This window comes from Rhineura floridana, chromosome 6 (assembly GCF_030035675.1).
Source record: "Rhineura floridana isolate rRhiFlo1 chromosome 6, rRhiFlo1.hap2, whole genome shotgun sequence".
Taxonomy (NCBI): Eukaryota; Metazoa; Chordata; class Lepidosauria; order Squamata; family Rhineuridae; genus Rhineura; species Rhineura floridana.
The window spans coordinates 128,397,596-128,415,958 of record NC_084485.1 but is presented as its reverse complement, the minus strand read 5'-3'; the positions used below and the strand labels follow the sequence as shown (position 1 = coordinate 128,415,958).

The 18,363-nt window shown below is 41.1% G+C and overlaps 1 protein-coding gene across 4 annotated transcripts in view; it reads right to left on the bottom strand.

Annotated features, from left to right (window-relative positions):
• Positions 1-18,363, bottom strand: part of LOC133387939 (glyoxal reductase-like) — a 93,167-nt gene that overhangs the window by 25,964 nt on the left and 48,840 nt on the right. For all 4 annotated transcript variants that reach the window (XM_061633839.1, XM_061633840.1, XM_061633841.1 and 1 more), the window contains exon 4: positions 1,296-1,387. In XM_061633839.1, the coding sequence (XP_061489823.1) occupies positions 1,296-1,387 (92 nt within the window). The remainder of the gene's footprint in view (positions 1-1,295; positions 1,388-18,363) is intronic.

Here is an 18,363-nt window from a genome sequence, read left to right as displayed (position 1 = left end):
AATGGCAAAGAACTAACACTGGGTATTACCTACAGAAGAGAAATGCTGGAAAAGGTATAGAAAAGGTCAACCAAAAAGTGTTGGGAGTACTCTCGGGCTTTTTTTAAAAAGTAGAAAAACAATTATTATGGAGAAGGCATGGTAGAGATATATAAAATTATGCACGATGGGGAGAAAGGGGATCAAGAAGTTTTTCTCTCTCTTATAATATTGTAACAGAATCCCTAGCTCAGGTTTATCCAATGAAACTGACTGGCAGGAGGTTCAGGACAGCTAAAAGAAAGTATTTATTCACACAATGCATATTTAGTTTATGGTAATTGTTTACAAGACAGCTCCCATGGTGTTTGCCCCCAGCATTCAGAGCTTCACTGCCTTTGAACATGGAGGCTCCCATTTAGCTAGCATTTGTTTGTTATTTGATTGTATTTGTTTATCCTGAATCTATTGCCCACCAATCTGATTTGGAAAGCCAGATTTTGTAACAATGTGAGCATTATGTTCAAAGCCTCTCTGTAGCAGGGCACCATGACCTTCAGAGACATCCAACCATGGCATAAAGACATATACACAGATACTGTTTTATATCCCAGTGTAGTGTTTTACAATGCATCATTTACATACAATATTTTTTCCAATTATTATTAGTATTATTGTTGTTGTTGTTGTTGTTATTATATCCCACCCTTTGTCCCAGTAGAAGCCCAGGGAGGCAAACAAAAACCCTAAAAACACTATAAAGCATCAGACATAAAAACAGACATTCAAATTAAAACAAAACATCTTGAAAAACAATTCCAACACAGACGCAGACCGGGCTTGTTGAAAGAGGAAGGTATTCAGTAGGCACTGAAAAGATAACAGAGATGGTGCCTGTCTAATATTTAAGGGGAGGAAATTCCAAAGGGTAGGTGTCACTCTACTAAAGGTCCACTTCCGATGATGTGCAGAACGGACCTCCTGATAAGATGGTATCTGCAGGAGGCCTTCACCTGCAGAGTGCAGTGACTGACTGGGTATATAAGGGGTAAGAAGATATGTCAGGTATCCTGGTCGTGAGCTGTATAAGGCTTTGTACACCAAAACCAGAACCTTGAACTCCCCCATCACTTCCCATCCCAGAGAGAAGATGATACGTGGAGGGAACAGCAGCTGTTGCCATGGGATTTGCCATGACTCTGGATGGGTGAGGTTGGATTCTGACTCTCCCACCCCCTCTATCAACTTAAAGTGTGACTTTAGTAAACCAGTTTGCCTTGTCACAGCCTTCTACCCACTATGCATAAAATACTCACCTGATTAACATGTGGGGTTATCTGGCAGTCTTCCCTTAGTTGCTCCAAATGACCAATAAGAAAATTGCTTACTCCAATAGACCGGCATAAACCTGAACAAAACCAAAAAGGCACTACTTGTTTATAACATTCTGCCATGGGGGCAGGGGCATGGTGCTCTGATTTTAACCAAGTGGCCCAGCTGAAAAGAGAGTTGCATTTACAGGGGATTTAAATTCCACAGACTGACAGAGGATAGATCCGTATATTACAAATTCAAACTCAGGGAACAAAAAGCAAAGCACCCATTTTGAATGGCACACAAGTACTTCAGTGTGTCAAACATGAAAGCAGAGGCCCACTCCTCACCCAATTACAATTTCTGTAATAACTCTGGGAAACCCTGCCATTTAAAAACACACAGGGTCCCATAGACAATTGTCAATATCATATGCCAGCATCATATGCCATGTTAATTTGAATGCTTTTTGTATTCAAGTTTAAGTAGTGAAACATGCCTTGGATGTATCTGAATGGCCCTGGGCAAATCAGCATTAGTCAGCTTTGTTATGGCAAACTCTCAGGACAGCATGGGGTATAAACATAAATAAATACATTTCAAGAAAGAGGAAGTTGTCATCAAGTAAGGGGGAAGATTGCACTTATACCAATTTCTGTGTAACAAAAGTACTGAAGAACATCATAGGGTAAAAAGAAGGAGTGAGCTAAACATCCAGTTGACAGCATTATCTAAGGACACCATTCAATCAAGATCCCTTTAGGAAGCAGTTTTATAATCTAAACACATTGGGGGCTCCCTAGTGGATTCAAGCTCCAGGCTAAATTCTGGGAAAAGCTGATGTAGTGTAAGCAAAGAACAATTGGACTTCACCAGGTTGAAAAGGAGGAAATGGTGTTCTGAACACCCTGCCAAAAAGCTAAAGAAAAGTGGAACATGGGTAGAAGACTAATAGGGTGTGAGTAAGAAAACACAGGGACAAACAGTACAAACCGACTTCTGCTTACAGGCTACTGTTGCAATGAAGTCATTCTGTAAAAACACCGAAACTATACTTAAAAAGTCAGGAATTAAGAGCATGGATTTACAGTGGGCTCTTGCATTTTCTAACAATGCCTGCCATAACAGTGTCATAATTACCTACCTGCAGCTCAGCATACTTTCACAAAATTGAAGTGTATGTAAATCTGAACTACACTGGCAGTCCTAGAAACAACTAAAAAGAAAGGCCCCAGTTTGCTAAAATAATGTGAGAGTAGTGTAAGTGGTTTCATTTGCTAAAGGACAACTGATATAATCCAGAAGGTTAAGGCCCTCTTTTTTCTGAATCCATATCATACCTTTATTGGAAGGGGTGGCAAGCTTTCAAACTGCACAGAACTCTTCTTTCAGAATGGAAATATTATATGGTGCACTTATCAGCCAGATCAACATTTTCAAGCTTCACGGCAGTGCTGGATAAATTGTAATCCTGTGTATTCTACACTACAAAATACCACAATGGATAAGTGTGTGGTCATCTTGCTCCCCTGAATAGTGGGGATAAGGTGATTCCTCCCTTCTCCAGAATATTGAGAAAAAATGTATTGATCAAGAAAAATTTAAAACATGGGTAAAAAGACATGGAAACTGTTTGGACATTTCAGGCGCAGTATACGAGGCTCATGCGGACAGTAACTGAGTGGGGGAAATAAGAACTTTAAAGTTATCAAAATGTTGGGGCTCTGCACTAGTTTTGATTTCGTTTGTAAAGGGTTACATAAGTGACATTGTGGTAAAAGTGCTGGTCCCCTACCCTACCAGTATAACAAAAATAATGTTTCTAAAACAGTTCCAGCACTGTATGTCTCCAACCTTCAATTTGTTTCACCCTCAAATAAAAACATCCCATGCCAGTTCTGAAAAGTGTTCAGGCTTCTCCTTTTGGAGAATTCCTGGGAGACAAAAGTTTTCTTTCTTTCTTTCTGTCTCCCCCTCCCTCCGAAAGGCTTCAGATGAACAACAGGAGGTGGATATCTCCATCACTCCCTAGTTGTGACCTTCCCTAGAGTATCAGACACTGTTGGAACAGCCTGCTGGACTGGATGGAGCTTTCATCTGATGCAGCAAAGATATGAACAGCCAGAGACAGACCATTGGTTCCGAAAGTGCTCATAACTCACTCTTCCCTGAAAGCTCAGGGCACACAACAATATTTTACTTAAACAACAACTCTGTTGTAACAAATATTATAAATATTTTTAAACATGGTAAAAAAATTAGTTTAAAACTGCTATCTCTGGTAGCAACAACAACAACAGGTTTCTTTGTTTTTGGAAAGCCTTAGGAGCCAAAGCAAACAACTGAAGGCCACAGGAAACCTGTCTGAATTCAAATCCTAAAAGATACCTGTAGCAATGTCATTGCATTAAAAAAAAAAGCTATATACTCATACAGAGGCTGAGAGACTTTATCCAGTGAATTCGTGCCAGTGGCAAGATTTGAATAGGGAACTTTCTGGATCACAACAACTTAGTCTCTGAGCACTATACACATTGAGCTGCAAGAGCTGATGTGCTGGATTGTGACTAGTCAGACACAATCTTTTCATTGCTCTTAGAGACTGTGACAGGATATAAAAAAGGAGTCAATCTTATGGTATGATGGTCTTAAGACTAGCAGTACTTTATAGGTGAAGATCAGCACTTTAATGTGCTACTGCATGGAAGCTTGAGGGAGCCAGTAATGCTCCCAGAACACAGAGGTAACATAAGCTCTGTATTCTCTCACTCGTGAAAAGGTGAACAAAGAACAGAAACAAGTTCATCTGAAAAATACAGCATGAGACAATTTAGAAAGGATTATTAGCATACTAATGAATTGGCACACAGCCACTCTATGCTCAGAATCACCACTGATTTGTCTTGTCACAGGAATCGTACATAAATGGAAAAGCTAGAGAGAAGGAACTCCTTGTCCATCTCAAACAGCTGTGTTGTCAAACCCAGCATGCTCACATAATTCCTATTAATGCTAATGGCATTCAGGAATGTGTAATGGGGTGGACACCTACCTTGATCCAGGATTTAAATATAAATTTATATTAACATAAAAGAAAGATTTGCAATTCAGATACATCACTCACTATATAATTTGCATACTAGAAAGGAGCAGCAATATGGCAATGCTTCAATTTTGCTCGTTATATCTGAGTTGCACACACTCATACGCAAATGCAGCAATATACAGCTCATTTAAATCAGTAGTTATCTTACACTGAATGTCCTGAAACCTGGAAAATGTTGACAAATGAAACAAATTTTCTGAATGTCAGTATTCACTATGCCCAACCAACAAGACCCACAAATGCATGAACATACCTGTAACATATTTCAATGAACAATCACATAAAAACATTATTCATTGAAGTATATTACAAGTACATTAATATATTTGTGGTTTGATTGTCGGTTGCTCATGTTACAGGGACTTGTATTTGCATATTGTACAGCATTCACTATGGTCCTATTGAGACATATACTGGTGAATGCCAAAAGTCTCATTCAGGTGACTGTCAACATTTGCTGCTTATCTTTGAGTGTTTAAAAATTCACAAATTTCATCTGGGATTGCCAACACGCACTTGTAGGCATTCATCCTTTCACTGGAACAGATAGATTTTAGACACAACTGCATGCACTCACTGGCACTCCAATTTCTAAGATAAGCAAACAATATTTCAGTAGATATATTGGAAACCTTTGTAATGTAGGTTTTATACAGTTGTGTTAACTTTTAACTACATTGCACATTACAGGTTTCTGTCCAAAGGAGCTTATTATAATCTAAACTGAAAGTCAATTTTGCATCAATCCTAGCAACACCAATAGCCAATCTACAGTGTTTTTAGAGGAAGGGGCAGGTTGAAAGAGAATTATGTACAGAATGCAGGTGGGGACAGACATGAAGATGTCCCAATTCTTGACTTCCAAAAAGTGTCTGAGAATAGCTGTGTTAATCTTGAGCACCAAACTGTCTGACAGGTTCATTTAAAGTAATGATTATGTGATCAATGTGTCCTGTTAATTGGGTTATGACCCTCAACACAGCAGTTTGCATAATTTGAATTTAATCTGCTAGGAAAGGTCAAACTCCTAGAGTTCAAGCCTTCAGTAGAAGAAAAAAAAATTTACTATGATCTGCAACTAATAAACCCATATTCCAAAAGAAGCCTGGACAAAATGTTATTTTAAATTTGAAAGGGAATGGAGCAATGTTGTTCCACTTTGTACTGAAAATCTTAATTGACATTGACTTGAATGACTTATAAGAAGAATCAAAGAAGATACAAATGTATTTAAAATGTAGATTGCTGGTAGATCATTCTCCTGTTATAAGATCACGATCTGATTCCCAGAAGTAGATTTTTCAGTGTTCTGCTCACTTTAGTTTTAGGTGGTGGAACTGGTCCAGCCAAAAGGCTATGGCACGACTACGGGGCGGGTCAAGCAAGTGAGGAGGCACTGGGCAGGCTGTAGCACTGAGTCCCAGTTGAATGCAGCCCAAGGCCCACTGTTTGAGAAACACTGCTGTAGACAAAGCTAATATAGTGATTTAGGACACAGATGATATAAACATCTAATTAGCTATTAAGGCTATTTTACTTATTATGTGTTAAAGAAGACAGGATTATATTTAATAAAACAGATAATTTTCTTTTCACAAAACATCTAAGAATACTGGCAATTTAAATATGTATCCCAAAATACATACACCTAAGCTGTATACTACCAGAGAGATCTATCATTTTGAGTTGAAGATCCATTTTGGAATCTCTAAATATTTAGATTTTTAAAAAAATCATTTCGCTATTTAGATTTTAAAAGTTTGTACACCCATCTTATACCAGGGATACAAAAGACCTCAGCATCAAGGGTGAGGAACTCCAGGTTGAAGAGGATACAGAATTGACACTAGATGTAGCAGCATTACATACTGATATCACAGGATGATAGTGGACAAATCTGACAAATTAATGAAATATACATTCATCTACTCATTTCTTATTTGATGGATATTATTGGGGAGGGCAATTAAGTGTGACTGCTTCCCATACAGTTTTCCAGCAGAGGAGACTGTGGAAATTGGAGTTACATCAATGCAGGAGTAAATCTATACAACTTCAGGCCACCTTTGGAGTGATTTATTCAGGACTTCAAAAATATCCCTGCAGGACCACTCTACTGACTGACCGCAGTTTATGAAATGCATTGTTTCAAGTTTGCTGTTAATGTATTTATCACAGGGGGTTGACTCAAGAATGTTAATGTTCTTTTAACAGCTATGGATGGTCCCCTAAATGGGCAATTCACTGGCACAGAGAGGCCTGAGATGAGTGCTAACGATTGTATGTGAGAAACAGCAACTTTGCCTTTAGAATGGGAACGGCAGTAGACAGAGATCACTGTGTCCAGAGATTGCTTGGAGGCAACTTGGGGTGCAAGATTTCTCTCCATGGATCTGACATGGCTTAGCAGATCTGCTCCTTGTGCCTCTAGTTATGTTTCACTTGTAAATAAAGGAATAGTTTACCATAAGGCACGGTAGGTTTCCGTCACTATCTCATCCAAGGAAAACTAAACCCAACACCACCAGCCCTGGAACCAGTCAGGGAAGCGAGGAGAGTATAATAGTAAGAACATTTTATACACTGTTAGCATTTAATGTTTCATCATACCTTTGGGTGAACTTTGTTTCAGTGAAGGAATAACAGGGCTAGTGCACAGGCCGGGGAGTACATACCATCAGCTGCTGACACAACAAACGATGGCCCCAGAGAATTGTTGGGGCAGCTTCTCTCCCACCTTCCCAAGGATTGCTTAAGAAACACTTGTGTGCCCTGAAGGGAGGCAGAAGTGAGGAAGCCTAGCCTGGAAAGCACACACCATCAGCTCCTAACACAACCATCAGTTGGCCTGAGAGAACTCAGTCTACACTTTTGACCATTTGTTCTAAAATTGTGAACTGTCATAGATGGCATGGTAGGAAGGAGGTCTATAAATGCAACCAATCAATAATTTGATGGTTGTTTATTCTTTATATTTTTCAAAATATCAAATCAGCTTTTTTTCTCAGTCAGAAGAGGAAGCTGAAACATACAGATGTTATTATCTGTTTCATATCTTAAAACAGGGGTGCTTCAGAGAACAGCTCTCGGCAATGCTTGCTATTTTTTATGTAGTTAGTTCATTTCTTACTTCACCATTAGGTCTCAGCATAGGTTACAGCAGATTAAATACACAATATTAAAAACAGTTTAAAATAAATGATGTGACAGATTAGGTTGCTAGGTCATGGCCTCAATTGCTCTTCTTACTATTTAAATAGGCTCATAGCCATGAAGGGGACGTAGCCATGGATTCTCCCACCTTGCTCTTTTCCCTCATCCCATTACATGCTCTCTATTCTCACCTGCTGTGGGGCAAAATGAGAGTTCTGCTTGCTCCAGCAGGCCAGAAAATGCTGGTAGACAATGAGACCAAGGGGAGAAGAGCAAAAGAAACCACAGTTAAAGGCCTCGCATGCAATTGTAGGACTGTTGAGTAGATATGCTACAATATTTTGGCTGCAATCTGGCAACCCTAGTGACAGACAGACTTATGTCAATGAAGCTCACAAGCCAACACCAGAATTAGTAGTGATAGGAAAATGATATTAAAATTAATCAACTAAAGCCTGAGCCTATTTTTGAAATCCCCATTGAGTCATGAAGCTCACTGGCAGATCTTGGGCAAGCCACTCTCTCTTTCAATGTAAACTCTCACAGAGCTGTGAAGATAAACCGGGGATCATGTTAATCATATAGTAAAGGAAAAATGGGGTTAAATAATAAATAAATAAATGTACTATGTAAAAAGTAATAAATGTAATAAATAAATAAATAGATGAACAAAATCTGATTAAAAAATCTGAAAAAGTCCTTGGATTTATCAATCCAAATACTTGCCAATATAATGGCACTATTACTGTTTTGTTCACCTTCTGTTCATGCATGTTTACTCATCTTATGGCTCATGTCAACTCCAATGGAAATCCATTGTATCCCCAATCTAAACCATTGCTTTCTTATATTAGAGAACTTCATGCAGCAGCAGCATCCACATCACCATAGCTGACAACAGAGAGGGGTAGGAATACTGTAAAGGACGCCAATGTCATTTGCAAGCTTTGCAAAACATTTTCAGAAAGGGAGAAGGTAGAGAAAAGGCAGAAAGGAATTATATATGGAACCAACCACTTCACTGCAAGGATCCTACTGCTCCTTCATTTTGGCCCTTTGTAACATTTAACTGTGCACAGGTTTCAGCAGAAATGGCTATTGTATCTGAAAAGAGGCAGCAATACAAAGATGTGTATGTACACAGGAATGTAACACTGATTCAGGTTTGACCAACCAGCTACACAAATCCGTGAGATGAATGGATGACAGAGACCATACCAGTTTAGATATGGCAGGTGGGGTCTCAACAGTTGCCACTCAAATCCTAATCCCTTGCAAACAAGTTTAAAATATGTGCAGCTCATGCATGTTTACTTTGAAACAAGTCCCATTGAGTTCAGTGGGGCTTTACTCCCAGGTAAGTGTATACAGAATTGCAGCCTAATTCAGATAAGATTAACCCAACAGATGAGTACTATACTGCTGAACTGGAAGGCCTGCCTTAAGAAGGCCTCGGAAGGGAAGAAAATGAGAAAACTTTGCTTTTAGCTCCAGGCTCGGGAGGATTCCTGTGCAAATACCACATGGTATGGTTCAGGCAGAATAAAGTTATCTAGTTTATTACATCAAATGCACCATTACTTTATTCTGGTAGATGTATTGGTTCCAATCATAAATAACTTTAAAGCAGTGAGTAAGCAAAGCACACTACTCTCTTTTAGCAGTAATGTGCATGTCTGTGCAAATTCTGCTACAACACTCCACTTAAAAATATACATCTCTACATGCATATGTGTTGTTTTTAATTGTTTTTAATTCTGTATTTTAAAATTCTTGTAATCCACCCTGGGACCTGTGGATGAAGGGAAGGGGGTGATAAATGTTGTTTATTATAATAATAATAATGATAATGCAGCCTTTCCCATGCAGTAGCCTCTTAGATGGTTTGGACTGCAACCCTCATCATCCCCAGCCAACATAGCTATGCTTCCCGGGGCCGATGAGAGCTGGAGTCGGAAACATGTAGAGAGCACCATATGGTTGGCATAGGGTATCCATGTCTTTTATCCTAGCCCTAACAATTGTGCTTCTCATACACAGACTGAAAGGTGTGACCAGTAAGTATACAAATGTAAAACTTTTAAAAATATGTGAAGCTAAATCAGACATATATTTTGTTCGTGTAGGAAATGGGGGGGAGAGAAATTTCTAACTACAAACTAGTAGCCAAACTATTTTTCCCTGGCAACGTGACTGTTGTCTTTGCAGAAGAGTCACAAACTATTAAGGTAATCCAGTTTTCTATCTCAGGCATGGCAGCCTCAGTGGGCCTTTTAGAAGAGGTGGAGTTATGCAGATCATAAATGCTACATTCAAACTTCTGGGGTGCTCCATGTGACATAAGAAAGACAGTGCTGCTGGGATGGCAGGGCCTTTGCTGAACTTAGGAATGTCTGACCTCACCGCCTCCTTGAGTCACGCCAACGTGAAATGTGGCTGAACCCTTTGAACACTGCCACAACGGTTTTTTCTTGCCAAGAAAAGCTTCAAAACAAACTCCATGCAAAGATTAAAAGAAGAAAAACTACACAGAGCAAGATGGACATGCTGATCTCTTACCACAAAGATTCATAAATAAATGGTCTCAGCACCCGAGCTTTGTCTGATTACAATAGCATACCTTATCTCGCTTAAACACTTACATGGGCGTTTTATCAGAGCTTTCAAGTCTTCTTGTATATTAACTGTACCAAGTTCAGAACTTTTGTATAATGATATGTTGATAATTTTACTACCTCATAACAATTTCTTTAGGCCATGTTGACTCATCACAGGAAAAACAAAACATACTGCAGGAACACACTGAATTTGTGAGTTATCCCTTTCTTTCTGACAGAAGCTCTGTATAAAAATGAATAATGGGCAGGCATTCAACATGTGTCGCCTTTCCTGAGAATGGGATTAAAAATATGCCCTGGTTGAATTTCTGTATTACATGCAACCGTAAAAGGTGCATCTGTCACAAAAAAAGGACAATTGTAATTTGTGGGATAGTGCACAATGTAAGAAAACTTCCGGAAGAGCAAGGGTTCTTCATGGCAACAGAAAAAGGCACCAAATTTAAACAGTGTTGAATTTTGTCTACAAAGGAAGAATTTATTTTTCCTTTGCAGCCACAGCTTGAATTCAATCAAGGATTACAAAAGTGTACTCCAAACTCTAGCTTTGCAACCATGGCTTGAGGTTACAATCATCCAACAACATGTGACTTCGTGTGATTTGACAGCCGAGCAGTCTGTTTTATCCATGAGTAGATGCCCACTAGAGCAGAAGATATTCAGTGTGGAATGCCCTCCCCATGGGGGTTTGCCTGACCTCAACACTGTACAGCTCCAGAAGTCAGGCAAAACATGGCTGTTAGGAAGATCCTCGGTGTCAGTATCAGCTAATTCTTCCAAAAGAGGGGAATTCTTCTCAATGAGGGGAAGGGAGACATAAACTTGGAGGTAACAATTGACGAAGGCTTATGCACAGTAACAGGAACTGAGAAAACAGCTCTAATGGGGCCCAACAATAGTCCTCATAAAAATGTAGGAAGGAAGCCAGATCATAAATCATATGGTCTTCTGTGTCTATATACTAATGCCTAGAGTATGGGAAACAAACAGGAAGAACTTGAACTCTTAAAACAGGAGGGTTAATATGACTTGAAAGGTATAACTGAATCTTGGTGGGATGACTCCCATGACTGGAAAACAGCAATTGAAGGATATAACTTGTTCAAAAAGAACAGAAGGAATATAAATGGAGGCAGAGTCGCACTGTATGTTAAAAATACATATCCCTGCACAGAAATACAGGAGGATGAGCTTGGTATCCCCACTGACAGTATCTGGATTAAAATTAATGGGGCAGGGAATAAAAGGAACATGGTGGTTGGAGTCTACTAATGACCACCCAATCAAAGAAGAGATGAGGATGACACTTTTGAAAAACAACTTGCCAATGTTTCAAGGAGGCAACAGCAGTAATGGGGGATTTCAATTACCCTGATATCTGTTGGGAGACAAATTCGGCCAAACATGGTCCCTCCAAAAAATGCCTGCCTTTTGCTGGAGAGAGCTTTCTCCTACAGAAAGTGGAGGAAGTAACTAGGAGATCAGCTATCCTTGACTTGATTCTAACCAACAGAGATGACTTAGTGGATGAAGTGGAAGTTACGGGAACTCTGGGGGAAAGTGACCATGTTATACTTGAATTTTTTTATTTTAAAGGAAGCAGAAGCAAAAGCTGGGAAAAGCCATACCTGTACCCTAGACTTCAGGAAATCCAATTTTAATAAACTCAGAACAATGATAAGTAAGGTTCCATGGCAAGCAACCCTAATGAGAAAAGGAGTCCAAGACAGGTGGGTGTTTCTTGAAAAGGACATTCTAAAGGTACAACTGCAAACAATTCCAACAATGAAAAAAGGCAGAAGACAGCAGAAGGAGCCAGTCTGGCTTCACAAAGAGCTAGGAGATGACCTGAAAACAAAAAAGGACACATATAGGAAGTGGAAGGAAGGCCAGGTGACAAAGGAAGATTACAGACAGGTAGCACGGAACTGCAGGAATGATGTCAAGAACGCCTGAGCTGAGGTAACAAGAGATACTAAAAGCAACAAAAAACTTTCTTTAAGTACATCCATGGTACAAGACAGAGAAAAGAAATGATGGTACAGCTACTCAATGAGGATGGCAAAATGATAACAGATGACAAAGAAAAGGCAGAAGTGCTCAGTTCCTACTTTGGCTCAGTCTTCCCTCGAAAGAGGGTCTATGACTTTCCTGGCAAATGTGAAGTTGAAGGGGCAGGATTGGAGCTTGAGATTGACAGATAAATGTTCAAGAAATACCTAATCACTTTGAACGAGTTCTAATCTGCAGGGTCTGATGAACTGCATCCTAAACTATTGAAGGAACTGGCTGAAGAACTCTCTGTACCACTCTTTGTTATCTTTGCGAAATTGTGGAGGATGGGTGATGTGCCGGTGACTAGAGGAGGGAGAATGTTGTCCCTATCTTCAAAAAGGGCAAAAAGGAGGGACCTGGGGACTACAGACCAGTCAGCCTGACATCAATCCCTGGGAAAATTCTGGAGCAGTCAATCTGTAAGTACCTTGAAAACAATGCAGTGATTACTAGAAGCCAACATGGAGATACAATAACACTCTTCAAGTTCCTGAAAGGTTGACAAACAGAGGAGGGTCAGGATTTATGTATTTATTAAATTTATATCCTGCCCTTCTTCCCAGTAGGATCTCTTCTTGATCATCTCAGAGTGGAGTGGGCTCAAGTTACAGGAAGCCAGATTTCGGCTGAATATCAGGAAAAACTTCCTAACTGTGAGAGTGGTACAACAATGGAACCAATTACCTAGGGAGGTGGTGGGCTCTCCAACACTGGAGGCTTTCAAGAGGCAGCTGGACAGCCACCTGTCGAGTATGCTCTAAATTGGATTCCTGCATTGAGCAGGGGGGGCTGGACTTGATGGCCTCATAGGCCCCTTCCAACTCTACTATTCTATGATTCTGCTGCTCTTCTGTTTTTTTCCTGTATGGGTCGTCCCCTATTCTACTAACCATTTTTGGATGTTCAGGTTCAATGGAAATTGATATATTGTCTACCTTTGTTCTATCACTGCGTACATAGATGTTTTCATTTATTTTATTTATAGAAGTATCTATATACAACTGCATTAAATTGTACCAAATGGCAATCACCCTTGTATATCACTTGATACATTCTGTTGTAGTCCTGACTGCCCCAGTTCCAGTCAGTGCCAGAACTCACAAAATTTCAACTGCTCCATTAGCCATCCCTTCCACTTTCCCTCTCCACACTGAATATGCCTTCAAAGTGCTTCGCTGAAGCTAAACCAGTTTCAGATCACATCTACACCATACATTTAAAGCACTCATACCACTTTTAACAGTCATGGCTCCCCCTCCCCCAGTGCCTTGCCCTCATCTTCTATAGTAGCTCACCACCTCCCCATGGCTACACCTCCCTCTACCCAGGATCACAGAAACTGGGGTGACATCACCCATGTTTCTCTTTACTAAGACTCCTCCTAAACACCTGATAGAGACACAACAAGAGCCAACCAACAAAGCCTACCTGAACCAGTTATCCCAGTAGGCCTCTGTGAGAATTGGGAACAATCAGACCCACTCAATATCTTTCACACAGTGCACATTTACTCCCCCCCATCTCACACCCAGCAAGGGCCACCTTCTGCCAGTTGCAGACTCTCACTCTGAAGGCATCTGGTGACTTTCTCCTACCATTCAGTCCACTGCACAAGCTCTTACCCTGTGGAGGAACTGCCCTCGCCACTGCCAATCTCCTCTAGATTGGTTAAAAAAATAATAAAAAAGAAGGGGGTAGCGCCTTTGCCCTCAGGACTCCTTAAGGGGCTCCCCACGAAGCAACCCCGCCAGCAGCAGACCTGCCGCCTAAAGGAAACCGGGCTTTTATGCCCCCTGAGCCAGCTAGGAGCCGATGCAAGAGGCTGCAGGACTGACTGAAGCCTCTCTCTGGAGTCAGGGTCAGGCAGGGGGTCCCAGTCCTTGCATTTACCTGGGACCTCACCTGACTCAACACACAGCAACCCAGAGGAGCAAGCACCCAGATGCTCAGGTACTCACTCCCAGGGCAGGTCTTCTCCTGTCCCCCAGTGCTGCAGCTGTTCCTCTTAGTACACCCATCCCAGTCAGTAAAGAATGTGCCTTCCGTTATACATAACCTGGTAGCTTTGAGATTAGATTACTGCAATGCACCCAAGTTGGACTAGCTTTTAAAAGCATTCAGAAATTGCAACTAGTCTAGGCAGATTCAGGGACTATTGCAGCCAAAGAATCTTCAGTAAAATAATGAAGCTTTTATGCTCAAGACCTTATGTTACTTCTTTTGCTTAGATTTCAAAAACCAAGTAATTAAAGGACCGAGTGCCTTGCCCAAGGTCACTCGGAAATCTGCGTCAGTGAATAAGCTCTGAGAAAGACATAGAACACTCAGACTGTAATTGTACAAGAAGCATATCACCTCCCAGAAAAAAAATGATGTTTTGTTTCTATACCAAGCTCAGAACAGGCACATTAAAATCCTTGTGGATAAGAAAGAGCTATTTTTCCTAGGCTTGCTATGAGGATATATGAGAGGCTTCACATTTGGCGGGAGGATAACTCCTGTAGAAGGACACATATTATACAAGCAATAAGGTGAAGTAAATGGGACAACTGCCACACAGAGAACTTTGTTTTTTGGGGGGGAAAACTCTATCCTAAAAGATACCACTGAAAAGTGGCATAAAATCTTTTTATTAATTAAATAAATATCTTACCCATATCTTTGCTTACAAACATATTTAGCTTCATGGCACACCAATTAAAACTGCAAATCATTACAGTTAAAAGGAATGCCATGTGCTGCTTGGTTTTGTTTTCTTAAAGAGACAACATCATACAGCATCCCTTATCTGATCGAACAGGGTGTGGTGCAGCAGATATCCCTCACAAACCACAGGAGGAAGCTCTGACCTATGTTAATCTCTATTACTGCATACTGTTACTAAAAAAAAAAAATGCTGCCAGCAATGTAGGCCAAATTCAAAAGTTTCTGTGGTAAAGAAGCTGCTTCCTCACAGGGACGAGTAAGCATCCACTTGCTCAGCCCAGAAATCAACTGGGATGCTCAAATGTTCACATCAAACACTTTATGAGTAGCCCAGTTCCTTCTCATCTGCCCCACTTTCCAGTCTTCCCTGCCAGTTCCATAACTCTTCACCCAGGAGAGGAAGTGGGACCAGGCATCAAACAAAAAAACCTTCCCTAGGGGCATAGGGTAACTCAAATGACGCTAGCCTATCTAACAAAGGCTAAGAAATTTTAAAAAAACCAATTTATTTATTTTGGGTGTTTACACCCCAGTCTTAAAGAAAGTCACAGGCCTGTTTAAATAGCTGGAGCCTACAAACAAAACAGAACTCAGCAGCCATGCCCATGGAACCACCTTTGGATGATATCCTTGGTGTTATTCTTTTGGCAACAAGCCACTCAAGGCAACCACCTCCAACAGCGGCTGTGAACTTGTAGCCTAGACCTAAGCATACCTATAAAGTACCAATAACAGGCTGAGGGCCAGGCAGGGAGGCATGTTTTAGTCATTGGCCAGGCTTTACAGTCCAGGAAGGCCTCCTCAGGTATTCAGATACCAGACTGGAGGGAGGGCAGATGTCAAAGTTCCCCACCCTGCTCCCCTTCTGCCACTGCTATTATACTTCCTCCAAGACATAAAATACTGCTTAAATTACCAATCTCAAAATCCCTCAGATGCTTTGCACCAGAAAAGGTACGCCAACATCAGTGTAGCTTTTTTAAAAGTATTCAACGTTGTAATGCAGTGTTTGGGTATGTTGAAACAGCACAGCAGAACCTTGAAAATAGAGTCTCCTAGAAATGCCCATAATCCTCCTCCTCACATTGGGCTTAGAGGAATCAACAGGGCCATCTACAGCCATATTTTATTCAGGACCTCAGGCATGGATATGAACAGACCATTCAGAAGCATAGTTTAGAACGGAGAGTTATTTAAATAAATAAAATAAAAATGTATGTGGGATTTATTGAAAAGAACATTGGAATGTGAGCAATTCTGATCAGGAGCAGAAATTTCAAGGCTGAGGAAATGAAAGGAAGTGCATTTATTAAATCTGTTTGCTTTTATTAACAAGCCATCAAAGAGAAAGAAAGAAAGAAAAAGGAGAAACTCTTTGGAGTCAAGAGGAAAATAATAAAGTTCTAGACATACTTGATATGAAAACCAACAGATTTAGCGTCACATTTAAGAATAGATAATAAAACATAGCATTTCTATAATGCATTTCAAATATTCAAACCTGGTCTCAGAGCTTGGAAGTAATTCGTTACAAAAAATGAATTATGTGAAATTTATTACTTTTTTGAGGAGTGGGCAATTTTTTTACATTTTGATTGTAATAGAACAGGGAGTAATTTTATTACTTTTGAGGAATAATTGTAATGTTTCCAGCATTACTTTGGTGTGTTACTGGGGGTAGGGAGGAGGGGAAGTCTTCTGCTCCTCTGATTAGTGGATGAAAATCATGTGCCTCAACTGGGCTTCTGCGCAGCGGTGTTTAGGAGGCAACAAGGGAGGAGGTGGAGAGCAAGACGGGGGTAGAATGGAGAAAAACTGTTTAAAAAAATGGACAGTGGTGGAGAAGAATGGAACTGTCCTGTTCAGGGCGGGATTCACGAGGCTGAGACGAGGGTTTTATTAAAGTAATCGATACATCAAAGGCAGCGCACCTCATAGGATACCCTATGCTAACTCACTACAATTTCCTAACTACACTCTAGACATGCTCTGCAACGTGTGGAAGGAGTTGATTCAGCGCCCAATTCTGAACGCGGCAGACTTAAATAGGGAAGGTCTTTGAGCGTAACCTCTCACTCCTGCGCACACATGCCCTCTGCCCCGTCCGCTTCTCCAGACGTCGTGTGCGCGGTGAAGAGGGATGAACATCCAAAACCTCATCGGACAGAACAGGTTCCTTATCGGCAGGTTGGGGAGCATCGGGCGGGAAAGCATGGGGCGTCTCTAGGACCCTGCTTGTTGAAGGAGGAGTTACTGCTTTCTCAGGAGCATCCCTTAACGGTCCCAGAGGTGTGCTTGGAGGCTGAGGGCTGTCTCCTCGGAGGGCAGGGCTATCTGTGGGAACTGACGGGGCGGCAAGCTCACTCTCCTCCTCAAGGTCCGGACTAGCCTCAACAACAACTGGAACATCCAGGCTTTCTAACTGCTGTGGCACCTGAAACTCATGCCTTCCTCCTCCACGCTCCTCATGAGAGGGCCTGGGCTCAACAGGAATGGAGGAAGAAAGGAGCCAGAGGGCAAGCACTTGGATGAAGAAGGAGGAGGCAGCAGTGGAACGAAGATAAAGAACTGTGGAGGTGAGAAACGACGTGTGTGTGTGTGTCTGTGTTAATACTGTGTTTGCACTTGGTGCACAAAGTCGCCTCTACTGTCCTCCCTGGCTATTCTGCTGCATTTACAGTGGGTTTTTTTGCACCCCAGGGAAAAATGTTTGCTTGGATGGGTGTGCCTTAGTTGGTGGCAGGGCAGGGTCCGGAAGGTGGTTAAGTGAGAAAGATGATGCTTGCTGGCTCTGTGTGTGTGTGTGGGGAGTTGCACTTGGTCTGATATGCAAAGATCTGAGCGGTGACCTTTGCCTCCATCCCCGCCTCCCTTATCAGCAGAGAGACCACCACTGCTATCTTATGGATAAAAATTTATTTATTTATTTATTTATTTATTAAATTTATATACCGCCCGACTAGCAATAGCTCTCTGGGCGGTGAACATAAAATAGCATAAAAATACAATGAATAACAAAATAATACTAAAATACAATCAACAATCCAATACAATAAACATTTTTAAAAGTAAATCAGTGTAACTTAAAATGCTTCAGAGAATAGGAAGGTTTTGACCTGGCGCCGGAAGGAGAGCAGAGTCGGCGCCAGGCGTCCTTCCTCGGGGAGACTGTTCCATAGTTCAGGGGCCACCACTGAGAAGGCCCTAGATCTTGTCATCACCCTCCAGGCCTCCCTGTGAGTTGGAACCCGGAGGAGGGCCTTCGTAGCAGAACGTAGTGCACGGGCCGGTTCATATCGGAAGATAATAATAATTATAATTATTATTATTATTCTACTATCTCTCTCTGTTTATTTTTGTTGTTTTCAGCTACCTAGGTGTGCAGCAGCCAAGGCCAGCACCTTGTAGACACTCTAGTTTTTTTAAGTAACT